At 41.6% G+C, this 26429-nt stretch overlaps 2 protein-coding genes and 1 pseudogene across 2 annotated transcripts in view; 2 read left to right on the top strand and 1 right to left on the bottom strand.

Annotated features, from left to right (window-relative positions):
- The window catches only part of LOC102844938, a 5395-nt pseudogene extending 4076 nt beyond the window's left edge, over nucleotides 1–1319 (top strand).
- Nucleotides 1–11908, bottom strand: part of DECR1 (2,4-dienoyl CoA reductase 1, mitochondrial) — a 74976-nt gene extending 63068 nt beyond the window's left edge. Inside the window, exons 1-2 of the mRNA XM_006880561.1 lie at nucleotides 11489–11908; nucleotides 5393–5638 (exon numbers count right to left, since the gene is read on the bottom strand). Coding sequence (XP_006880623.1) covers nucleotides 5393–5638; nucleotides 11489–11908 — 666 coding nt within the window. The remainder of the gene's footprint in view (nucleotides 1–5392; nucleotides 5639–11488) is intronic.
- Nucleotides 11909–15994: 4086 nt separating this feature from the next.
- NBN (nibrin) overlaps nucleotides 15995–26429 on the top strand; it is a 43050-nt gene continuing 32615 nt past the window's right edge. Inside the window, exons 1-5 of the mRNA XM_006880522.1 lie at nucleotides 15995–16114; nucleotides 18225–18373; nucleotides 18808–18967; nucleotides 19847–19950; nucleotides 23901–24018. Of these exons, the coding sequence (XP_006880584.1) occupies nucleotides 18300–18373; nucleotides 18808–18967; nucleotides 19847–19950; nucleotides 23901–24018 (456 nt within the window). The 5' untranslated portion in view covers nucleotides 15995–16114; nucleotides 18225–18299. The remainder of the gene's footprint in view (nucleotides 16115–18224; nucleotides 18374–18807; nucleotides 18968–19846; nucleotides 19951–23900; nucleotides 24019–26429) is intronic.

Genomic DNA, 26429 nt, shown 5'->3' with positions numbered 1-26429 from the left:
AAAAAAAGTCTCTCAAGACCATTTTACCTCATGGAGTGTTGTAGGATCCAAATTAGTAAATTCTTTGATGTGAGAACAGAAAACATAGCTTCTTTACAACTATGTACAATCACCTCTTTATAAAAACAGAAAATATCAATGAAACCTATAAATAATTTGTATGGTTTTTTAAAAAAATCATCTTAACTCAGTGGCTTAGCAGCTACTTCTTTCATATTTGGGACTAATGACTCTTTTACACACACACACACACACACACACACACACACACACACTGTTGCCCATTCTATGAAGCCTAAAAAGTTCAGAAGCTTTATCCTGGTGGTATCATGTCTAGCATCAGGTGTGTTGCCTTAATTGAAAAAAATCTCCATTTGTAACCCACCACACATTCCTGGAGAAAGATGAGCAGGCTTCTCCTTTTAAGATTAATAGCTTCAGTTAGAGTCTGTGCAGAGGCGGCGTGGAGGGTTTCATGTCCAAGCAGCTCTGGTAGCAGCTTGCTCTATGATGCTGCCACCCAGCCTTCAGAGGGAAGGCCCAAGAGGCTGAGTGACAACGGCGAGTGGGAATCCTGTTCCGCTTACCCCTGCAAGGTCTGGCTCCAAGAAAGATTCCAGGCGATCTAGAGTAAAGTCCAGGTCCAGATCTGAATCTAGGTCTAGAGAAATTCTTAAAGGCATTACACAAGGTCCCGTTTCCACTCTCCCTCCCATAGGAGATCCCGAAGCAGGTCTTACAGTTGAGATTATCACAGACATCATAGCCAGTCATTCTTCCATATCTACTCACTGGCATCACGTTGGAAATCGGGCAAATCCTGATCCCAACTGTTGTCTTGGAGTATTTGGATTGAGCTTTGGATATACCAGAGAGAGATCTAAGAGAAGTATTCTCTAAATATGGGTCCACTACCAATGTGCCTGTCTGTAGTCTATGACCAGCAGTCTAGATGTTCAAGAGGATTTGCCTTTGCATATTTTGAAAATGTAGATGGTGCCAAGGAAGCTAAAGAATGTTCTAATAGAATGGAGCTTCATGGCCATAGGATTAGAGTTGATTTCTCCATAACAAAACGACCACATACCCCAACACCTGGAATTTATATAGGGAGACCTACTTATGGCAGCTTGCATAGCCAAGATAACTATGAAGAGGTGGAGAAGGAAGAGGATGGAGAGCAAGATGGGGGGTCAGATTTACAGAAGGCGATCACCTTCCTACTACCGTCGTGGTGGATACAAATCCCGTTCCAGATCTCCATCATACTCTCCACGTGGATAGTAAAGCATGAAGTTGAGGACCGAGACATGCTCTAGAGTTTGGGATGTTGATTGTGGACAATATTTTTGTATTGTCTCCATCTAACATACTTTGGACATGTTGTGAGGAGAAACCAGTCCTTGGAGAAGGACATCATGCTTGGGAGGGTGGAGGGACAGCGCAGGAGAGGAAGACCCTCTATGAGGTGGATTGATTCAGTGACTGGGATAATCGGGATGGGAGTGTCAGAGACAGTGCGATTGGCACAGGTCAGAGCAGAGTTTAGGGCTGTTGTACATAGGGTCGCTATGAGTCGCAAGCGACTCGACGGCACATAACAACAAGAACAACAACCTGTTTAAAAAGTGAACAGTGCCTAGTGGAGTGAGGTGACTTTTACACCTTTCATGATGAATACTTTGGGTGGAGTTGAAATGCTGTTTTCATTCTGCATTTGTGTAGTTTGGTGCTTTGTTCCAAGTTGTTTTCAGAAAAGTATGTTTTGCATGTATTCTTTTCTTACAGTCTAAATTTTGACTGCTAAGTTGTTTCTATTGTACAAAACTTCATTTAAAAGGTTTTTCTACTGAATCCATGTATTCTGAAGATCAAAGCCTGTGTAAAATGCTACCAAAATAGCAAAAAAGTAACAATAAACAGTTTTGATTTTTACTTTTCAACACATCAAATTTTAGCCAATACTATCCAGATAAAGTTGTCAGTGGTAAATTTAAACACAATCTACCATTTTTCTCAAGTTCATTGAAAGTACCATACTTAATACTTGTGACTTATGTATTAAAATCATGCTCTGTAACTCTCCACTGCTAGAATTACAACTAAAGAGACTTCAACACAGCACATGCTTAATGCTTATCTAAATGTGGATTTCTCTAACTTTATGTAATTGGTATTAAATACAGCAGGGAATAAGAGGAGTTAAGCAGTATATGCCTAGGAAAGGCTCACTCTTAAGCTGTTAAAAGGTGATCATGGTATTTCAGCTAGATATCAGCAAGTAGCAACATATTCCACCACAAATGTACTCTTGCTCCTCTAACTTTTAGGCTATGTTTAAAATGCTGGGTGCTTGGAAGTGCCGGATAAGAGAAGGTAACACCTAGACCTGTGTTGTGGATTATCTCAAAACTTAACCTGTCGGTTTTTATTTCAACAGTCCTTTAAGGTCCTTTATTCACCAAAAAGAGACCTAACTTAACTCAAATGCTTTGAAAACTGTGTTTAAATAAACTGAAAACAGACCAAAAAAAAATAAAGAAAGAAAAGATTAATAGCTTCAGAAATGAATAGAGAGTGGCTATGAGTAGGACACCAGAGCCTTGGGTTTAAAGAAACTGTCCCTTTTTTGTTTAATTTATCCTTATTAAGAGGTTTCTTAATGTCGTTGTTATGCTGTTGCCACCTCTTTGCCATCCTCCCTCTTTCCCTGCTCTTAAGCTGTCCACATTTGCACACTGAATTTCTACTTTAGGTCTAGTTCAGTGCCTGACGAAACAATGAACTGGACCGGGGAAGAACAAGCAAGAATAGGAGCCACTATAAAGTCCCCAGCATCACTTCCTGAAAAGGAGTCTACAGACCACTGCGACTGATTCATTTATTTATTTATTTGTACTAAAGTTTAGTTGTTTAGTTGTTTACTTTGTTTGAAGGACAAATTCAAACCTCGAGTTGCTATAATCAAGGATGCTTTCGGCAGAACGTTAAATGATCCCAGAAGTATTAAAAGAAGATGGAAGGAATATACTGAGTCACTGTATCGAAAATAATTGGAAGACACAGAAGAATTTCATGAAACAACATATGAGCAAGAGCCTATGGTGATGAAAGAAGAAGTTCAGGCTGCTTTGAAGGACATGGCAAAAAATAAGGCTCCAGGAATAGATGGTATACCAATTGACATATTTCAGTTAACAGATGCTGCCCTGGACATGCTCACCAAGTTGTGCCAAGAAATCTGGAGAACGACCACTTGGCCAACTGACTGGAAGAGATCGATATTTGTTCCTATCCCAAAGAAAGGCGACCCAACCAAATGTGGAAACTACAGAACAATTTCACTGATTTCACATGCAAGCAAGATTTTACTGAAAATTATCCAAAAACGACTAGTACAGCACATCAACAGAGAACTACCAGAAGTCCAGGCTGGTTTCAGAAGGGGTCGTGGTACTAGAGATATTGTAGCTGATGTTAGATGGATCTTGGCTGAAAGCAGGGAATACCAGAGGAATGTCTATCTGTATTACATTGACTATGCAAAGGCATTTGACTGTGTAGATCATAACAAACTGTGGCTGACTCTGAGAAGAATGGGAAAACCAGAACACTTGATCGTTCTAATGCGAAACTTATACTTGGACCAGGAGGCAGTCGTCAGAACAGAGCAAGGGAACACTGCATGGTTCAAAATTGGGAAGGGCGTACGCCAGGGATGCATCCTATCTCCATACCTTTTCAACCTATATGCAGAACAGATTATCCGGGAGGCTGGGCTCTATGAGGAGAAATGTGGGGTCAAGATTGGTTGACGATTTATCAACAATCTGCGTTATGCGGATGACACAACCCTGCTTGCTGAAACTGAGGAGGACCTGAAGCACCTGCTGCAGAGTGTCAAGGACTGCAGCCTACAATATGGATTGAGGCTCAATGTCAAGAAGACAAAGATTCTCACCACTGGACCAATTGGCAGCATCAGGATGGATGGTGAAGAGACTGAGATTGTACACAGCTTTAGTTTGCTTGGCTCCATAGTCAACAGTCTTGGCACCAGCAGCCAGGAAATTAAAAGGTGCATTGCCCTGGAAAAGTCTGCTGTTAGGCACCTCTCCAAAGTGCTGAAGAGCAGTGGTGTCTCTCTGGAGACTAAGGTGCATCTGATACAGGCCATGGTCTTCGCAATCACCTGTTATGCATCAGAGAGTTGGACAATGACCAAGGAGGATAGAAGGAGAATTGATGCCTTTGAGCTGTGGTGCTGGAGAAGAGTATTGAGAATACCATGGACTGCTAGGAAAACAAACAGATTTGTCCTCGAGAGGGTTAAACCGGGTGGCTCCTTGGAGGCAAGGATTCTGAGGCTCCGTCTAACTTACTTTGGACATGTTGTGAGGAGAGACCAGTCCTTAGAGAGGGACATCATGCTTGGGAGGGTGGAGGGACGGCGCAGGTGAGGAAGGCCCTCTATGAGGTGGATTGACTCAGTGACTGGGATAATTGGGATGGGAGTGTCAGAGAGAGTGCGATTGGCACAGGACAGAGCGGAATTTAGGGCTGTTGTACATAGGGTCGCTATGAGTCGCAGGCGACTCGACGGTACATAACAACAACAACAAAACAACCAAGTTTAGTTACACAACTAATTCATTGTCCTTGATTTTACGTATTTAAAAAGGACAAGTCTGCAGAAAATGTCAGTGGTGCTACTGTGACTCAAACGTGGCTCAAAGACACAGTTGTGTGGCGTATCCCTCCACACCTTCTCTGCTTAGCAAACTGTGAAATTTCTGGAAATGTGAAAAGTTGGGAAAGTGCATCCACGTGCGCGCGCGCACACACATTGAAACTTCCAGCAATGTGAAAGTATGCACATACACACAGTGTGCGCACACACACTTTGACAGTTCCAGCAATGTGAAAACTTGGGAAATCATGCGCACTCGCACACACCCACAGCGTTTCCTCTGACAATAGAATATGCCTTGTCCGGTTCAAAAACTCAAACTTCTGAACTGATAACAGGGCACCAAGTTTAAGTCCAGCCTATCGCCTGACGAGCTCGGGGGTCCTGCTGGCCCAGGACCCTTCTCCACTCTCCTTGTTCCCCGAGGTCCAGTGTCCCTGCTCCTCTAGTTTCAGGACTCCCATCCACTCTCTTTACTCCCACGTTCAGAGACCCTCTCTCTGCTCGCCTCACTCTTCGAGGCCCTGGACCCCCTGCCCACTCTCCTTGATCCCCGAGGCCCAGGACCCCCTGTCCACCCTCCCTGCTCCTTGCAGTCCAGGACACCCCCACCCCCGTCCACTCTCCTCGCTCCCCGGGACCCCAGGCCTCGCGCCCACTGGCCTTCACGCCAGCCCTGCGGCCCCTCCAGCGCGGTCTTACCCGCCGAGGACCGAGGCCGCAGAAGAGCCGGAGACCCCGAGCAAAGGAAGGCAGAGAGGCTAGCGCCATGCTGGACATCCAGGAGCGGGGCCGGAAGATGGCGGGGCGGGGGGCGGGTCCGGCCGGGCGAGGGCGGCGCGCGGGGCGGGGGCGACTGGGCGCTCGCACCTCGACCTTGAACCCGAGGCGCGGCCTCTCCGGCCGGGTCGCCACCTCCCTGAACATCGGTAGGGCGGCCTGGGTGCCCTAGGAACCACATACGGGAATCTGCATATCCCAGAAGCCACAACTTGCCTGCTTGCTGCAAATATGCATGCAAATAGATATGCAATATATGCATTAATTTCTATATACCTAGGATGGCGCAGGACAGTACAGGGCTCAGATCTGCTGTTCATAGAGTTGCTATAGTCGTATTGGACTCCACTTCACCTAACAACAACAACAACAACACATTCTTTGAGGAGCTCTGGTGGCCTACTGCATAGAAGCTGCTCTGCAATCCCAAAGGTTAGAATCCGCCATCTGCTCCTGAAAGAAATGTCAGCAATTTCCTCCTATGTGATTTACAGCCTCTGAAAACCTTCTGCAGGGTCAGCTATGAGCTGGTTCTTACACATGTATTTCTATTTCTTCCTTAGATATGTATCTGTGGGAGGTGTGGAGATGAACCACATACTACCAGAATAATAAATATATGGGACTGAAACGTAGCCTCACTTTTTCAGGCAAAGTACTTGACATGGAGGGAAAGCTGATTCTGGGTGGTAGGAAGACGTCTCGGCACACCGCGACAAGCCCTCAGAGCTCCTAATACCCAGGGACAGCAGATAAAAACGTGGCTACCCTCCATAAAATACCAAACAGCTTGACCTTTGGGACACACCAACACCCCTGAGGACTCCTCAGATCTCCACCACCGTTACCTCAGTGTGACTCCTCTTCCCTTTATCGTTAGAGATCAGCTTGGATATCATTTTCTCAGGAGAAATTCCATTGCCTGTTCAACACTCTACTAATGTGGTGGTGACATAATGAAATAATCACCTTCTAGGGGTGGAGGGACAGCGCAGGAGGGAAAGACCCTCTATGAGGTGGATTGATTCAGTGACTGGGGCAGCTGGGGTGGGTTTGTCGCAGGCAGTGTGATTGGCACAGGATAGAGCAGGATTTAGTGCTGTTGTACATAGGGTCGCTATGAGTCACAAGCGACTCGACGGCACATAAAAACAATAGGCAGAATTTCCAGTTAAGGACATTTCCAGTCAAGGACTCTCAAACACAACAACCACTCATCTGTCAATGAAAGTTTGTGTCTTCACAACATGAGACTGAACAGATTTCAGCAGCACTTCCAAACTGATTTCTGTCTTTCTATTGAAAAATTGAAATAAGGCCAACCTTGAAGCAGGGAGTCCTGACCATTTCTTCTTGTGAAAAGGACTAGAAAAATGATCAGTAACATAGTTAAAGGAAAACAATCTGGTTTCTGATTCAGAGTTTATTTCCCAGGCTGCACATTACAGGGTTTAAACGAAATGGTTTATGCTTCTGCTCTAGGAACTGGGTCCAGTCTGGGGCAGAAAGGAGACCAAGGACAGCTCTATACACAGAAGGAAAAGACTTGATTAGATTCTTCACTGCTACAAAGTGGGTTTCTGCTACCGAGAAAATATACTTTCACCATCTTTATTGTCCTTATTTATAAAACTAGGGCCTTGGTATAAATTATCTCCAAGATTCCTTGCAGATGTAAAACCCTGTGGTTTGATAAATAAACCTGATTTGGCAGTGCTGCTTGAGGCCAACTGGTGAGGTCCTAACAGGTCATTGTGAAATGCTGTTACGAGTAAACTTCTGACACATAGGTCTTTCTTTGGAATGCTAGCTCTGCAAACTTAACTGAGTTTGAATACTTCCTCTCCTTTACACATTTTAGAAGATTATCAAGCTTTAGATTTTTCAGTGTTCTACAATCATTAGCTTCTTGACTGGTTTCAGAAGGGAAAGCTAACCATGCCCCCCATTACATGGGCTAATTTGTTCTAATTCTATAAAGTTAAACCTTACAGTTTGTTATTTTGGGTCGTTCATGTTCCATTTATTAAAAAAATTAATGATGCGTGCACTCTCTCTCATTTCCATCAAGTTCAACCTCCATTGAGATTCCCCGCCTGCAAATCACATACAAGAAAGTTGCCCATCTTTTCTCCTCAGAGCTGGTGATGGATTTGAACTGTGAGAAGGGCTCCGTTTTGCGGTTAGCAGAGGAAATATCTGCAGACTCTGCCACTAGAGCTCTCCTACGCCACATACAGAAGTTAAATTCTTCACTACAGTAAAAAAAGAAACTTAAGGTGGAGTCAGAAAAGTGAAACACACTGCTCTTGCTGTTAGGTAATCTTCAGAGTTATAAGGATGCACGTTGAGTGAACAGCAGCCTGTCGCACAGCTCATTCCCCCCACTTCATAGCACCTTCCAGCTCTGTAATATGGTGGCAGAGAGGTGCACAAGACTTTCAGTGAATAGTTGAATTCAATAAACACCATACAACTTTCTTGTCTCGATCAGTGTGGTAAATAATGTGCTGTCTGCATTAACCATGCACACAGGCTATACTTCAGACATCGAGGCAGTCACTGGATTGCTGAAATTGAGACACATTCAATCATGGGCATCAACCACTCTGTGGGTGCCACATTCCTCTGTGATCAAGCTGAACACATAAAACACAGGGGTGACAATGTGAAAGGTACTGTATTTCTAGAAAACAAGTTGTTGTTGTTGCTGTTATGTGCCATTGAGTCACTTGCGACTCATAGCAACCCTGTGTAAAACAGCCCTAAAACCCTGCTCTATTCTGTGCCAATCTTATTGTCTCCAACATACCTACCCCCATTAACCCAGTCACTAAATCAATCCATTCCATAGAGGATCTTCCTCTCCTGTGCTGTCCCTCCACCCTTCCAAGCATTATGTCCCTCTCCAAGGACCTTGCAAAGGTCCAAAGTATGTCAGATGAAGCTTCAGAAACCTTACCTTCAAGGAGCAGCCTGGCTTCACCCTCTCTAGGACAAATTTGTTTATTTTCCTAGCAGTCCACGGTATATCCAATACTCTTCTCCAGCACCACAGCTAAAGGTATCAATTCTTCTATCATCCCTAATCATTGTCCAGCTTTCTGATGCATAGCATGTAATTGCAAAGACCATGGTATGTATCAGGTGCACCTTAGTCTCCAGACAGACATCATTGCTCTTCAGTACTTTGGAGAGGTCTCTGACCCAACACAATTCATCTAATAACAATAGATTCCCAAAGGTGAACTGCTTGTTGTTGTCATTGTGTACCATAGAGTCGGAATTGACCCATAGCTGACCCTCTGGCGGGTTTTCAGAAGCAGTTAGTTAATCAATCGCATAGGAGGAGATTGTTCATTTTCTCCCATGGAGCAGCTGGTAGGTTCGAAATGTGTGCCTTCGGGATTGCAATGCAGCCTCTTGCCACTAGGCCACCAGAGCCTGCTTACCCGTCTCCAAATTACCTATGCCCATTCATTGTTCTTAATAGAAATTATAATAGGCCCCCTCCTAGGAAGGTCGGCACATAGTGACTTGTGCTGAGAATCCAAAGATCTCTTTTTCTTGGTGGTTCAGATCCACCAGCTCTTCCAGGGAGAAAGATGGGTAACCGCCTCCTGCCATTGGGTCAAAACTGACACCTAACTGATCCTCCAGTGTTTTGTTCCAGTTTGGGGTGTTTTGAGTTGGTTTTCCACCGTCCACCCTCCCACGTTTTTTCCAACAGAGCAGCTGGTGGATTTGAACCATGTAATATGAAACAGAGAAACTGATATGGTCTTGGAGAAATGTAAAATATGAGTTGGATCTAAAAGAAGATCCTTATCTTCATCTTTATTATAATTTTCATTAGGATTTATACAAAGGAATGATTGCAATTAAAAAACGCAAATGAACGGTCCTTTGTAAATAGTCCTGTGTAAATGGACTGTATCTCAACATTAAAAAAGCAAAGATCCTCACCACTAGCCAGCAGAAAGTCAAAGACAAGCTGCATCAGGGAAACCTACCATCAAGGACCTCCCTGCGGTGCCAGGGAACAATGATAACAGTTTAAAGACTAAGGCACACCTAATTCAAGTCAATTATTTTCTATGCATCTGAAAGTTGGATAATGAATAGGGAAGACAGAAGAAGAATCAGTAAGTTTGAATGGTGGTGCTGAAGAAGAGCACTGAACATCCCATTGACTGTCAAAAGAACAAATACATCTTGGAGAAGGTGCAGCCAGAATGCTCCTTAGAGGCAAAGATGATTAAACTTCATTTTACATATTTTGAGCATGTTGTTAGGAGAGGTTTGTTGTTGATTGCTGTCGAGTTGAGTGCGACTCATAGCAACCCTATGAACAAAAAGCCTTTCTATAAGTATCGTCGTTTCTCAGAGTTCATAGAATTTCCAGAAGCAGGTTGTTTAGGAAGTGGATGCCACTCCTGCTTCCAAACCTGTCTTAAACTGGGCGCTCCATCAAACACTGTCCACCAGTAACCGTTATGCCATTTGGCACTCAAATAGCACAAGGTTCAGCATCACAGCAACCCCAGGTTGCGTTGCATAATACTCCACTGTGTGAATGTACTATGGCTTCATTAACCATTAATTCATTGATGTACAATTAGGTTGTTTTGGTCTCTTTGCAAATTTTTAAAATGCTGGAATAAACGTTGGTTTACAAATATAAGTTCATGCCATAGGCCTTATTTCCTTAAACACGTTGCCGCAAATTACAGCAAATGTGTTTCTAAGCACAGTCGTCAATTTTAAAAGTGTGCGGCAACGTGTTGAGGTATGTACCTAATAATGGGGTTGCTGGATCAAATGGCATTTCGACTATCAGTCTTTTTTTTTTCTCTAGGCATCTTTTTTTAAAAACATAAAATTTTTGTTTTGTACTGGTTTACTTATAGAATTGTTTATTTTAAGGAACTTAGGATAGGCTTTTGTTGTTGTTATGTGCTATCGAGTCGCCTGCGACTCATAGCGACCCTATGTACAACAGCCCTAAACTCCGCTCTGTCCTGTGCCAATCGCACTGTCTCTGACACTCCCATCCCAATTATCCCAGTCACTGAATCAATCCACCTCATAGAGGGCCTTCCTTTCCTGCACCGTCCCTCCACCCTCCCAAGCATGATGTCCTTCTCCAAGGACCGGTCTCTCCTCACATGTCCAAAGTATGTTAGACGGAGCCTCAGAATCCTTGCCTCCAAGGAGCCACCCGGTTTAACCCTTTCCCGGACAAATCTGTTTGTTTTCCTAGCAGTCCAAGTCCTAGTATTCTCAATACTCTTCTCCAGCACCACAGCTCAAAGGCATCAATTCTCCTTCTATCCTCCTTGGTCATTGTCCAACTCTCTGATGCATAACAAGTGATTGCTAAGACCATGGCCTGTATCAGAAGCACCTTAGTCTCCAGAAAGACACCATCGCTCTTCAGTACTTTGGAGAGGTCCCTCACAGCAGACTTTCCCAGAGCAATGCACCTTTTAATTTCCTGGCTGCTGGTGCCAAGACTGTTGACTGTGGAGCCAAGCAAACTAAAGCTAGTCTTTGGAAAAAAGACATCATGCTTAGAAAGGTGCAGGGTCAGTCAATGAAAGAGAGGAAGCCTCTCAACAAAAAGGATTGACACAGTGATTGTAGCAATGGGCTCAAGTGTATCAAGGATAGTGAGATGGCACAAGATAGTACAGGATTCAGATCTGTTGTTCATAGAGTTATTATGAATCATAATAGATTCAAAGGCACCTAACACATAAGTGGAAGTATGTCAATGCTGGCAACCAAAAGGTCGGTAGTTCGAACCCACTAACTTCTCTGCAGAAGACAGATGGCTGGCACTCCGCTTCCAAAGGCCCCTTTGAATCAGCAGCCCCTTGGGAACAGCTTGCACTACCCTCTTCAATATTCTTTGAATCCATTGTCCATCCAGATTGCGTTTTCCGAGGCTAGCCACCAGATGGCGATGGGGCGCCACGTCTTACTCTAATCGCTATCCTCCAAGCACGCGCCCACCCGGAAGCCCGGGAGCGCGCACGCCCCGGAGCTCGCGTCGGCTGTAAGCGCTGGTGACGTGCGCGTGGTTTGCGCAGTTACACGGCCGCCGGGCCGCCCGGGCCCGAAGCTCCCGGACCCATGTGGAAGCTGCTTCCCGACACGGGCTCGGCCCGAGGTAAGGGGGTAACATGGGCATGGGGGCTGTTTTTCCCGGAAGCGGCTGCCGCGGGGACAGAGATTTTGGAAGCGATGCTTCCGGTCTGTGGCGTCCCTCTGGCTCTCTTCCGGCACCACCTCCGTTCCCGCCACGGGAGATTCCGGCTGCGGCATCTTCCCGGGCAGCGCGGTCCCCTCTGAGGAGATTATGTCCTGCGCGACGGAGGTTTGCGGTGCCCACTGCATCCTCCTCACCTCGTGTAAATTCCCCTGTGGGGACATTCTCGACCCGGGCTCTTGATCTGCACGATTGCATTTTGTCCCGATGCCGGCTGTGTCCCTTTACAAGTTTAGAGACAAAAGTTCGCCATACTTTTTAATACATGCCAGAACACGAATCCGCCCTGAGCACAAGATTTGTGTGAAGTAGCACAGAGAAGCTATGTGGAAAATGCAGGCGCAGGAACTCACTTGTTTTTATTTCAAGTTGTTTTCCCTCTTCATGTTTATCAGGACAGCTGAAAACATAGTGGGGCTCCCGCTCTGCAAGTGCAGCAGTGGAAAATGGTAATCACAAATTAACTAATCACTTGGTGTGTACAGGTCCTTGTTGCGGAAGTATATAGCCTGTGCTTGGTCCTTGCGCTTTGATAGTTTATGATGCGAGGAAAATACGCTCTTTGTGGAAACTTACGTTTGCAATATGAAGCTTAATAGCAAAGCCCTCGTTGTTACTTGAAGCTCTGGTGCGTAGTGGGTAGGGGGTTGCACTGCCAACCCAATTGGTTCGAATCCCCCATCCGCACTGCTCAGGATCAACTGTTGTTATGTGCCCTCTTGTCGCTTGCAACTCACAGCGACCCTATGTACAACAGCCCTAAACTCTGCCTTTCGCACTGTCTCCGATACACCCATCCCGATTACCCCGTTACTGAATCAATCCACCTCATAGAGGGCCTTCCTCTCTTGCGCTCTCCTTCCACCTTCCCAAGCGTGATGTCCCTCTCCAAGGACTTGTCCCTCCTTACAACATGTCCATAGTATGTTAGATGAAGCCTCAGAGTCCTTGCCTCCAAGGAGTAGCCTGGTCTAACCCTCTCCAGGATGAATCTGTTTGTTTTCCTAGCAATCCATGGTACCCTAAATACTCTTCTCCAGCACCACAGCTCAAATGCATCAATTCTCCTTCTATCCTCCCTAGTCATTGTCCAACTCTCTGGTGCATAACAATGATTGCAAAGACCATGGCCTGTATCAGACGCACCTTAGTCTCCAGAGAGACACCGTTGCTCTTCAGTACTTTGGAAAGGTCCCTAACAGCAGACTTTCCCATCGCAATACGTCTTTTAATTTCCTGGCTGCTGTTGCCAAGCAAACTAAAGTTGTTAACAATCTCAATCTCTTCACCATCCATCCTGATGCTGCCAATTGGTCCAGTGGTGAGAACTTTCGTCTTCTTGACATTGAGCCTCAATCCATATTGGAGGCTGCAGCCCTTGACTCTGCAGCAAGCGCTTCAGGTCCTCCTCAGTTTCAGCAGGATCAACTAGGTTGGTTTATACCTAAGGGCAGAGAGAACGAGTGACTTGGAAGCCCTGCAAATGAGTGGCATAGATGTGCGCAGCATCCACCATGAGTTGGTTCATACTTCAGGGTAGTGAGAGGGAGTGTGACTTGGAACCCCTGCAGAAACTGCCTGAGACCAAGCTCACAATTGGGGAAGGGGGTGATGGGTAAAGGAAGTGGGAAAGATGGGATGGGAAGGGGAAGATCTGCTAAGACAGGGCAATGGTGGGCATAGTTCAGTAGTGGTTAATTTTCTAAAATATCATGAATGGGAATGATTGTATGAAACAAAGTGAAGGATTATGTGAAAATATAAATGAATTTTGTATGCAAACCAATATAATTTTTTTAAACCACAAAAACAAAACAAAAAATACCCCCCAAGACTATTTCCCTTTAGCCTATAAAATTTTTGGTATTTAATTATTTGTTACATGCTGTGAGTCAACTATGACTCATAGCACCTCTAGGAACAATGACTCTGAGCTTTGCCCTATGCTGAGTTAACCTCACTGTCTTTGACACACATAACCCCATTGCCACAGTCACTGTGTCAATCCGTTTCATCCGTAGTTTTCCTCACCTGCCCTTCCAAGCATGATGTCCTTCTCCAAGGACTGGTCCTTCTTGACCATGCACAAAAAGTGTGAGATAGAGCTTCAAAATGCTTGCCTTCAAAGAGCTACCTGGTTTTACTTTCTCAGTAACAGACCTGTTTGTTCTCTTGTCAGTCCATGCTGTATTCAGTACTCTTGTCCAACATCGTAATTCAAAGCATGAATTCTTCCTCTTTCATTCTTATTCATTGTCCAGATCTCAGATACATATCAAGCAGTTGAGATCAAGGACTAGATCAGACACCTTTAGTCTCTATATTGACACTGTTACTCTTGAGCACTGTGGAGAGGTCCTCGACAGCAGATAGTCCCAATGTATCTCATCTTTTTATTTCCTGATTTCTGGTGCCAAGGATGTTAATTGTGGATCTGAGCAAGATGAAATCATTAACAGCCTCAATCTTTTATCCATTAGTCATGGTATTGTCTATTGGTCCAGTGGTGAGGATTTTTGTTTTCTTATCTTAAGATGCAATCCATATTGAACGCAATAGTCTTTGACCTTCTGCAGCAAACACTTGTGGTCCTCCTCAGTTTCTGTGAGCAAAGTGTGTCTGCATAAGGTAGGCTGTTGATGAGTCTTCCTCCAGTCCTGATGTCACAATCTTCCTCTGAAAGTCTCCAACACATATGATGTTATAACAGCAATTTGTGACTTTCAACCTTTTAGTAACAATTAATCCTTTCCAATGGTTATGCTGCTAATCTAAAAGTTTCATAAATTTGGTAGTTCAAATTCACCAGCTCTCGAGAGGGAAGAAATGTGCAAAATTTCCTCCTGTGCAAACACCTTGAAAACTCACTGGAGGGTCAGTTGTGAGTTGGCTCTTTTTAATACTGAAAAGTTGTCTTTAACTCATATATGCTCATATATGAATGCACATTCATCTGTTCTGTATTTTATTGAATTGATTGTTCTATGTTTGTTTACTTTTGGTATAAAATTTTACTTTTTAATTAATATAACTTTATGGCATACTTGATACTGAGATCAAGAAAACAAAAATCCTTTTAACTGGACCGATAGATAACAAGACAATGAAGAAAGGATTGAAGTGTCATTGATTTCACTTTTTTGGAATCCATAATCAGTACTCATAGTAGCAGCAATCAGGAAATCAAGAGACATGTCATCTTGATAAGATTTGCTGTCAAGGACATCTCCAAAGTGCTAAAGAACAAGCATGCCACTGTAAAGATCACAGTGTGCTTGAATCAAGCTGTGATGGTTTGGTGTTTGTTTCATATGGTATCTTTGAATTGTTAGTTTGGAGAATACAAAACAGACTGCCAAAAAACTAACAAGTGCAGCCAGGATGCTCCTTAGAGTCAGGGATGGTGAAACTTCATCTCAGCATACTTTGGAGATGTTGTCTGGAGGGTCCAGTTGTTGATAAAAGGCACTGTGCTGAAAAACATGGAGGGTCAGCAAAAGAGAGAAAGGCCCTCAACAAGATAGATTAAACAATGAATTCAACTGTGGACTTGAGCATGACCAAGATTGTGAGGATGACAGGATAGGACAAGAATTTAACCTGTCCATAGGGTTGATATGAGTCCTATTTGTTTGCCATCAGACAGGGTGTATTCTAACATTCAGCTTTTTCTTGACAGTTATTTTTTTGTGTTCAACTTAATGTGCAAATTTCCAAATTAAGCAGCTTATCAGTTCCCCAGGAGCTGTTTAAGTCATGCAGACAGGTAAACACTCAATGACTAGTAGAAATATTGGCTTGCAAACCTACCCAGATGTGCCTTGAAAGACAGGCCTGGCCACCTGTTTCTAAAAAGCCATAGCCCCCAAAACCCTGTGACATGTGTATGTGAATCTGAATCAGATTGACAGCAACTAATGACAACATCAAGTTCCATAAATGTATTGAGATTTTGTTTGATGATATATTAAATTTGTAAGTTCATTTAACTCCTTTCTGTATAGATTTTCCTTTCAGAAACATGAGAAAGCTTTTACATCTATCTAGATAATCATTTGAATCCCTCAGTGAAACTTTAATAGAAAAGAACATTTGATATCATATAATTACCATTCAAATATTAAGAATGTATAAGTACTTTCTATAACTATATGTTTGTAGATTTGTATGCCTATAAATATGAGTATGCCTGTGTACTGCATTACATTTTTATTTTCTTTTTAAAATTTCTTTTAGAAGAAACATACAGACTTTTGACTGGTGTTGAATACATTGTTGGAAGGAAAAACTGTGGCATTCTGATTGACAACGATCAGTCCATTAGTCGAAATCATGCCGTCTTAACTACTAACTTTCCTGGAACCAAATTGGTATGGTCATAATTTTATTTTACTGGTTTGCAATGAGGTGGTTGAAATTGTGAGTGATTAGTTTGACACATAGGTAAGGGAGATTTCACAAGACATCTCCTCTCATAAAGTAACTAGCAGCTCTGCTGATCTGGAGGTGCTCAGTTCGAATCCACCAGTTATTCTGTGTGAGAAGGATGAACAGTCTTCTTGTAAGCAATTTACTGCCTCTGAAAACGTGTTGGAGGGCCACCTATGGATTGATTCCAACTAAGTGGTACATAACCATAGCAATAGTGTATATTAGCAGTAGTATCAATGGTATTACTTATTTTGAATTTAAAGTCTGTGTTTCACCCAGGTTTAAAAACCCATTCATTTTAGTGACTTAAAAACTCAGAGGAAATAGGACATACTGACATTTATTCAATATTCAATGAATAATTACTTTGTATCAGTGACTGTGCCTGGTGATAGAGCAGTGAACACATATGATCATGAATCCTTCTACTGTAGCCCTGTAAACACTGGTGTTTTTGTATAAGTTGTATAATACGAGTTTACATGAGTTACATGATAAGGAAGTGTTTCTTTCTTGTGTTGTACAGCTCCTTTAAATGGCTTTAAAAAGAATCCTATAATTTAAAAAAAAAAAACAACACAACAACTTCAAAGATTTTTTTTTTAATTGCCTATGCTTTTTAAAAAATAAAATCCATTTGGGAAGGGAGCTCTGGTGGCCTAGTGGCAAGAAGCTGCACTACAATCCCAGAGGTACACGGTTCGAATACACCTAATGCTCTGGTGGAGTAGTGGGGGCAATCTCCTCCTGTACCAGTCAGATGTGGCTTGACAGTACACACACACACACACAAATAATAAAATCTAAAAAAAAATTTTATAAAAAAATCCCATTTGGGATAAAAATGATAAAGTACAGATAGCTCTGCTCTTGATAATGCTGGTGGGAATAAGCAGGGGGAAGCCATTATTTTGAGATTGCATGTAAGTAAATGCTGGATTTGTTCAGTAATATTTACATCTTGTTTCTGTATTTTAGATATAAAGAAATATTGTTCAGATTCCTACGGAGAAAGAAAAGTTTAGCAACAAATATGAGAAACTAATCTTTAATTTCCTTTTCCCTCCTTTCAACCAGTTTTTACAATATGATTTTGATAATTAAAAAGAAAAAATGTTGGCGACTATACTGTCTTGTTATATATGAAACAGTATACAGAAATGAAGAGTCTAGTGTGTGAAAATGAGGGATTGGGGGGAAAAGTGCTGTCTTATGAAAAAGAAAAATGTTTATATTCTGAAAGCTATAATTAAACATGCTCGAAATTCATGACGTCCCTAGGTGGTGTAAATATTTAACAGTTTACTTGGTCAGCTCAACTTAGAGGTACCTCAGAAATCAAACCTGGTGATTTAGTTGTAAAAAATCAGCCATTGAAAACTGTGAAGCACAGTTCTAACCCAGCACATGAGTCAGAAGCCAGTTAATGGTAACTGGTTTGCATTTTGTTTTGCTCTTAGAGGAAATATCAATTGCTAGTTGAGTATTCATTTTTATCAGGCAACCAAAACAATAATTATATTGATTGTTGTGTTAGGAAGGGAGCACTGGTGGCGTAGTGGTAAGGAGCTGTGCAACCAACCCAAAGGAACACAGTTTTAATCCAGCAACTGCTCTGTGGAAGGAAGACTGGTAATCTCCTACGTGATTTACTGCCTCTGAAAACCCTCTGGAGGGTCAGCTGTAGTTTGGTTCTGACTCCACAGTACATGTCAATAATTGTGTTAGGAAGAGGGTTCTGGTGGGCTGGTAGTAAGAAGTTGCGCTGCCAACCCAAAAGGCACATGGTTCGAATCCACCAACTTCTTTAAGGGTGACAAGTGAATAGTCTCCTCCCATGCAGTTTATAACCTCTGAAAACCCACTGGATGGTCAGTTATGAGTTGGTTCTAACCTGATGCATGTAACAACAACATGGTGTTGAGAAGTTGACCATTTTACTGTTGAATATTTTAAAACTTGTCAATCTCTTCTTTTGAAATTCTTCCCACTGGGATTTGTATTACCTGAATGGTAAAAAAAAAATTAACTTATTTCTTGATTTTTCAGAGTCAGACAAATGAAATCCCTGTATTGACAATAAAAGATAATTCTAAGTATGGGACCTTTGTTAATGAAGAGAAAATGCAGAATTGTGTTTCTAAAACTTTGAAGACAGGGGACAGAGTTACCTTTGGTGTTTTTGACAGTAAATTCAGGTAAGACTTACAAATTGATAGAAAAACAGGTGATTTTGTTTGGTACTGATTATAATTTAAGGGAAAAAGATATTACTGATGTTGAGTTGAAGATAGTGTGCTTTACTCAGTAGTGAGCTTTGTGCTGTGGGTCTTTATACCCTAGAGGGTTGGTTGTGGATGACCGTGACCATGAATGAGTCATTGGGTGGATGCTGAGAAACTTCACTGTAGCTACTTGTGAATGAATGCTCATACCTAGTGAAAGTATAATGCTAACTTTGATCATTGTTTGTTTTGGGACTTGAGACTTAGGAAGTGATAATTTTAGAAGTTAGAAAGTTTATAACATGAAGAAAGCATTACATGTTGACATTAACGTAATTTAAAGTGCTATGGATTGCAATTTCTGTAAACTAGTCGTTTAACCTGATGCACCTTACTCTTATTCACAGGGTGGAGTATGAACCATTGGTTGCCTGCTCTTCTTGTTTAGATGCCACTGGGAAAATGGCTTTAAATGAAGCAATTTTTCAACTTGGAGGACTTTGTGTGAACAGTTGGACAGAAGAATGTACTCATCTTGTCATGATATCAGTTAAAGTGACCATTAAAGTAGGTTGAAAACCTTGTCAAATAAATTGAGTTCACATTCACTTAAACTAGTCATAGTATATATGTATACCGTACATAGACCTTTACGTTATTTACTTTAAATGCTATCAGAATGGTTGGATGTGGATTTAGAAATTCCCACTCCATGCTTAATATACTGAGTCTACTCATTGTGGTGTTAGTTCCAGTTTATACCCTCTCTGTGGAACAGACACTCTGGTCGTCTAGACAGTGGGGAGCTGCACTGCTAATCCCAAGATTGCGTCTCTGGGAGTTTACATCCACCCGCCTCTCCGAAGAAGAAAAGTGAGCGATTGCCTTCTGTGCAATTTACAGCCCTGCAGTCCCTATGGAAGGTCAGCTAGGGATCACTTGACTTGATGGCAGGGAGTTTTGTTTCAGGTAGTACAGAGTAAAAATGCCTCCGGAGTTATGGGGCTGTACATCTTCGTAAAGCAGACTGAATAAGCTTTCTTCCTGCGAGGAGCCAGTGTATTCAAATTGCTGACCTTTTTGTTAGCAGCCAAGTGCTTTTAACCAGAGGGCTACCAGTGCTCCTTGTTTATACTAAATATTTGGCTTGCATATAGGCTGGAATGACTTCTGTGGTGACTTATTTATTATTTGAGACAAGTAAAAGCGAATAAAATGAGAATTTTGATTGAGCATTTAGTTTAATGGCAAAACTGCTGGTCTTCAAAGTTAGCATCTCATTTCTCTTCTATCAAATTGTCTTCTGGCAGTTGGCGATGCTCTTTCCTGAACATGCTGTCTTATTTGATATCTCAATGTCTTTAGAATTAAAATGAATTATAAAATTTATTCGTATCTTATGCTTTTCTGTTCCATGTCCTAAAAAGCCATTTTTCTTCATTTTAGACAATATGTGCACTCATTTGTGGACGTCCAATTGTAAAACCAGACTACTTTACTGAATATCTCAAAGCAGTTCAGTCCAAAAAACCACCTCCACAAATGGAAAGGTATGCTGTGCATTTTCTATATATTACATATAAATGGATTTATACAGTATTATCTATATTTGATTTCTTTCATTCAGCATAATGTTTCTACAGTTGATTTATAACATAGAATTTATCAGACCTTCTTTCCTCTTTATGGCTAAATAGCGTTCCATTGTATGTATATATCAAATTTTGTTTCTACATTCTTCATTCATTCTTTGAGCACTTGGGTGGTTTTTACTTTTTATCTGTTGTGAGTAGTGCTGTAATGAATACTGGTATACATGTGTATTTTTAAAACTAGAACACATAATATTTTTTAATCAGTGATTTAGAATACCAGAATAGTGCAGTGACATGCATTTGTCCTTTCTTGATTTAGGTCTTTCCTGCATATCACCTAGTTATTTGATATTCCAAGTTCTAGAATTTATAAATTTAGAATAAACTTAAATTATCTGTTATGTTGTTGTTGTTATGTGCCATTGAGTCGCTTGCGACTCATAGCGACCCTGTGTACAACATCCCTAAACTCTGCTCTGTCCTGTGCCAATCACACCGTCTCCGACACACTCATCCCGATGACCCCAGCCACTGAATCCGTCCACCTCATAGGGGGCCTTCCCCTTCTGTGCTGTCCCTCCACCCTACCAAGCATGATGTCCCTATCCAAGGACCTGTCCCTCCTTGCAACATGTCCAAAGTATGTTCGACAGAGCCTTAGAATCCTTGCCTCCAAGGAGCAGCCCGGTTTGACCCTTTCCAGGATGAATCTGTTTGTTTTCCTAGCAGTCCATGGTACCCTCAATCCTCTTCTCCAGCACCACAGCTCAAAGGCATCAATTCTCCTTCCATCCTCCTTAGTCATTGTCCAACTCTCTGATGTATAACAAGTGATAGCAAAGACCATGGCCTGTATCAGACACACCTTAGTCTCCAAAAAGACACCATTGCTCTTCAGTACTTTGGAGAGGTCCCTAACAGCAGACTTTCCCATCGCAATACGTCTTCTAATTTCCTGGCTGCTGGTGCGGAGCGTGTTGACTGTGGAGCCAAGCAAACTGAAGCTGTGAACAATCTCAATATCTTCACCATCCATCCTGATGCTGCCAATTGTCTTCTTGACATTGAACCTCAGTCCGTATTGGAGGCTGCAGTCCTTGACCCTCTGCAGCAAGCGCTTCAGGTCCTCCTCAGTTTCAGCAAGCAGGGTTGTATCATCTGCATAATGCAGACTATATTGATAGATCTTCCACCAATCTTGACCCCACATTTCTCCTCATAGAGCCCAGCCTCCCAGATAATCTGTTCTGCATACAGGTTGAAAAGGTACGGAGACAGGACACATCCCTGGCATACACCCATCCCAATTTTGAACCATGCAGTGTTTCCTTGCTCTGTTCTGACAACTGCCTCTTGGTCCAAGTATAGGTTTCTCATTAGCACGATCAAGTGTTCTGGGATTCCAATTCTTCTCACAGTCAGCCACAGTTTGTTATGATCCACACAGTCAAACTCCTTTGCATAGTCAATGAAACACAGACATTCCTCTGGTACTCCCTGCTAAGATCCATCTAACATCAGCTATAATGTCCCTAGTACCACAACCCCTTCTAAACCCAGCCTGCACTTCTGGCAGTTCTCTGCTGATGTGTTGTTCCCCTCGTTTTTGGATAATCTTCAGTAGAATTTTGCTTGCATGTGAAATCAATGAGATTGTTCTATAGTTTCCACACTATGTTGGGTCACCCTTCTTTGGGTTGGGAACAAATATAGATCTCTTCCAGTCAGTTGGCCAGGTGGTTGTTCTCCAGATTTCTTGACACAACTTAGTGAGCACGTCCAGGGCAGCATCTGTTAGCTGAAATATGTCAATTGGTATACCATCTATTCCTGGGGCCTTATTTTTTGCTTTTTCCTTCAAATCAGCTTGAACTTCTTCCTTCGTCACCATAGGCTCTTCTTGCTCATATGTTGTTTCATGAAATTCTTCTGTGTCTGCCAATTCCTTTTGATACAGTGAGTCAGTATATTCTTTCTATCTTCTTTTAATACTTCCTGGATCATTTAACATTCTGCGGAAAGCATCCTTGCTTATAGCAACTTGAGGTTTGAATTTGTTCTTCAGTTCCTTGAGCTTAAGAAATGCTGAGCGAGTTTAGCCCTTTTGATTTTCTGACTCCAACTCCTTACACATTTCATTGTAATATTTTACTTTGTCATCCCGTGCTGCCCTTTGAAGTCTTCTGTTCAACTCTTTAGTATCTTGAATTCTTCCCTCTGCTTTAGCTTCTCTCCGCTCCAGTGCAATTTTCAGAGTCTCTTCAGACATCCATTTTGGTCTTTTCTTCCTCTTCTGTCTTTGTAATGAACGTTTGCACTCTTCTTGGATGATACCCTTGATATCCTCTCACAGCTCATCTGGTCTTCGATCATTAGTGTTCAAGGCCTCAAACGTGTTCCTGAGATGGTTCTGAAATTCAGGTGGGATAGACTCGAAGTCATATTTTGGTTCCCGTGGACTAGGTTTAATTTTCCTCAGTTTCAGCTTGAACTTGCATATGAGTAGTTGCTGGTCTGTTCCAAAATCAGCCCCTGGCATAGTGAATTAAAATGTATGCAGTTCTTAAGGTAATGGTTTTAAATTTTGAACTTTTTAATTATGACCCAGCTCTACTTTATGAAATATGTATGCTGTCAAGGAAAACTCTGAGAGTAAAATATAAACAAATTATTTCTAGAGTACTGATTGATGGCTCTGATGCCTAAGTATTTTTGTCACATTAGCTGTTGCTTAGTGGAGAGATTTAATTCCTGATTCTTTTAAGACTGGTTGATCTCCCCCTTATATATTATCTTCCCACTGTGATACTGTAGTCATTTTTATTAGAAGATACATTTACACATTTACTCCATTCACACATTGCCAGACTAATTAGGAATATCAATGGGATTATATGGAAGTTTGAAAAAATTATATGGAAGTTTGATAAAAGGCTTAAGACTTATCTCTTCATTTCTGTATTCTTTCCCCCTGTTTCCACGGATAATTCTTATAGTTGTATGTCATTCTATACTCTTTGTTTTTCAATACTGTTCTTTTTTAAAAATATTCTTTAGCTAATAAACTGTGTTCTCTATTCTCACTTTGCAAATTTTATTTAAATGGAAAAGAATGCAAATTTTTAATTTCCTTAGCTTTTCTAAACAAATCTGTACAGAAACAATGTTTGTGCTGAGAATTGAAATATTGATGTTATTAATGCATATTGGGCCCCAGACGTAAGATTCTAATATGAAACAGTATAAAATTTTAAAATGTGTCTAATGATAGTATCTATATTGATATATACATTTCTAGAAAATAAAGGATAGTCTTACCAAATTTTTAAATAAAACATTTAGATGCTTTTTAATATTTTAACCCGGATAAAATGCTTAATTTTTAAAAGTACTGTATTGGTGTTGTGGAAATTAAGCCTTTTCATATCTAGTTAGCAACTCTGTTTACAAATTACAAAAATGTAATACATAATTAGAGTATGTTGTTATTTCTGTCAAGTTGGAGCTGACTCATAGCTGACCCTCCAGTGGGTTTTCAGAGGCAGTTAAAATCATAAAATGAGATTGCTCATTTTCCTTTAGAAGAACAGCTGGTAGATTTGAACACATGCCTTTGAGATTGTAGGACAGCTCTGCCATTAGGCCATCAGACCCCCTAATAAGCCACTGCTATTGCTGTTGTGTGCCATCAAGTTGAAAATGACCCATAACTGACCCTCCAGCAGGTTTTCAGAGGCAGTAAATCACACCAGAGGAGATTTCCATCCTTCTTAGAGCTGCTGGTGGGTTTGAACTGCATGCATTTGGGATTATAGTACACCTTCTTATTACTAAGCCACCAGAACTCCCTGTTAAGTTACTAGAACTCCCTAAAAAGAATATATTTTAATTTATCTTTTTTACAGTTTTTACCCACCCATTGATGAACCAACTATCGGAAATAAAAATATTGATCTCTCAGGGCGACTGGAAAGGAAGCACATCTTCAAAGGGAAGACATTTGTATTTCTAAACGCCAAACAGGTAATCCTATACACTTAAATTCACTAATAGAAAGCATTACAAAGCAAAATAAATTGTTAATGTCTTTTGTCAGTAGTTGTTATTGCACTATATTTGAGGAGTTTGTGTAGCAGTGTGAAGGAGAATAAAAATATTGATCAGGTTCCAGAATCTGCTAGTGACTGTGCACAGATGATTATATTTCTTGTTTGTGCCTTTCAGCTTGGCCCTGATTCACTTTTAGTAATTGAGGAATTGATGTATTCATTAATTAGGGAGCTGTGGTAGCCTAGTGGGTACAAAGTTGATCTGCCAAACCAAAGGCAAGTAGTTTGAATCCACTATTATGTGAAAGATGGGCAGTCTCCTCCTCTGCCTTTTATATCCTTTTGAAACCTGCTGACAGCTATGAGTTGGTTCCAGCTCCGTGGTAATGAGGAATTTTTTTAGCTACTAATTAATTATTAGGGAACTCTGGTGGCCTAGTAATAAAGAGCTGTGCTACCAACACGAAGTCATGGTGTTCAGATCCACCAGCTTGCTCCTTGGGAGAAAGATGGGCAGTTACCTCCCATGCAGTTTCCTCCCTCTGAAAATCCACTGGAGGGTCAACTATATGTCAGTTCCAACTCAACAGTACATAACAATAATTAATTATTAAAGCCAGTGGACAGGAAGTTTGGTTTAAGTCTTTTTTTTTATGATTTATTCACTGCAAATACTTTATTTATAAAACACCAAATAGTAACTTTACACATGGACCTCACCTAAGGAACTGCATAGGAATCACATTGACTATACTTGTGGAAGGAATCATTAGAGAAGCTCAATATCAGCAGTCAAAAGTAGGCCAGGGCTGGACTGTGGAACAGATCATCATTTCCTCCAGTGCAAATTCAAATTGAGGCCAAAGAAAATTAAATCAAGGTTGTTTCTTGTGTACCATAGAGTCAGAAGTGACCCATAGCTGACCCTCCAGTGGGTTTTCAGAGGCAGGTAATTGCCTGCAAGGAGATTGTCTATCCTTCTCCCTCGGAGCAGCTGGTGGCCTCGAACCATTTGCCTTTGGGATTGCAATGCAACTTCTTGCCTATGGGTCACCAGAGCTCCCTAAGAATTAAATTCCTTCCCTGGGTTATGTAATTGATACAACTCAAGATACCAGAGATTGTACTGCACTGACTATGATTAGAGAGTTTGCTCATAAGGTGTGCAGTAATGTGCTCAGTACATAGCAAAAGCTTAGTAGTGAAGACAGTTCACAGCACCTAGATCACAAATGCTTGAGAAAGCTTCTGAAATACAGTGATTTCTGGAAGAGAGTCTTCAGCTAGGTACTCCAGAGAAACCGAACCTTTGCACTTGACTGATTGAGAGAAATCTCAAGGAAATGTGGGGAACTTAATTAGTCTTAATTATCAATAGGTAGGCATGACTATAGGCTGCTGGCTTTGGAAGCTACCAGCTTCAGAGGCTGACATGTCCAAAGATCATTGCTAAGAAGCAGGCTTGCAGATGTCTGGCTTTGGAAGTTGGAAGTTCAAAGTTAGCAAGTACAACAAGTCATTGCTTCAAGTCTGGAGACCAAGAGCCAGAAAACCAGATGTAGAGAAAAAAATGCTCACTAGATTTATAATACTGTGTCAATGCAGACTGCATCCCTAAGGAGACCTTTTAATTAAATGAGGCTAATCATACCTTTATGGAATCCTAGCTCATTGACATAGGGGTTAGACTTTACAACAAATGGCATAGTTAGATTATACTAAATATCATTATGACAAAAAAAATCACACTGATAAATGTCAGTAGTTGTAGAAGGGCTTCAGGCCTTTTGTTTATAGGGTCACTATGAGTCGTGTTGAACTCAAAGGCAACAACAACCACCATCATAAAGGGTATTAACTGATAGTATGAGTTTTGGCACACAGAACAGTAAATCTTTTTTTGTTGTTGTTTTAATTTTTAAATTCACAATAACAGATATGTTAAGTATGTTGTACTCCTCTAATATCCACAGTAAACACATCGTGTGTTACCTCTGTTTAATTGAGATTACATTTGAATCTGTTGCTGTGGGTAGTGAGTCCTCAGCATCCTACTAGAACTCAGGGGCTCTGTTTCCAGGTTGATGTTATGTAGTAAGTGCAGTTGAGTCTGTTCCAACTCTTAGTGACTTCTGTGGACAACAGAATGAAACACTGCTTTCTCCGGTGCCATCCTCAGAAGATGTTTGAGTCCATCTTTTAATATACTAACCAATCAAGACTCTTTTCTCTTGGCCACAAACTGTGGAAAAGCTAACGTCTGGATTCCATTCTTCTAATGGCTCTGTCACACTGCAATAATTAAAATCATACACCATACCTTTTCAACATGTATGCAGAGCAGATTATCCGAGAGGCTGGGCTCTATAAGGAGAATTGTGGCAT

This window comes from Elephantulus edwardii, unplaced genomic scaffold (assembly GCF_000299155.1).
Source record: "Elephantulus edwardii isolate Elephantulus edwardi_28Jun2011 unplaced genomic scaffold, EleEdw1.0 scaffold00008, whole genome shotgun sequence".
Taxonomy (NCBI): domain Eukaryota; kingdom Metazoa; phylum Chordata; class Mammalia; order Macroscelidea; family Macroscelididae; genus Elephantulus; species Elephantulus edwardii.
Note: the sequence above shows the minus strand (reverse complement) of the source record. Positions and strands in the feature narration are given on the sequence as shown.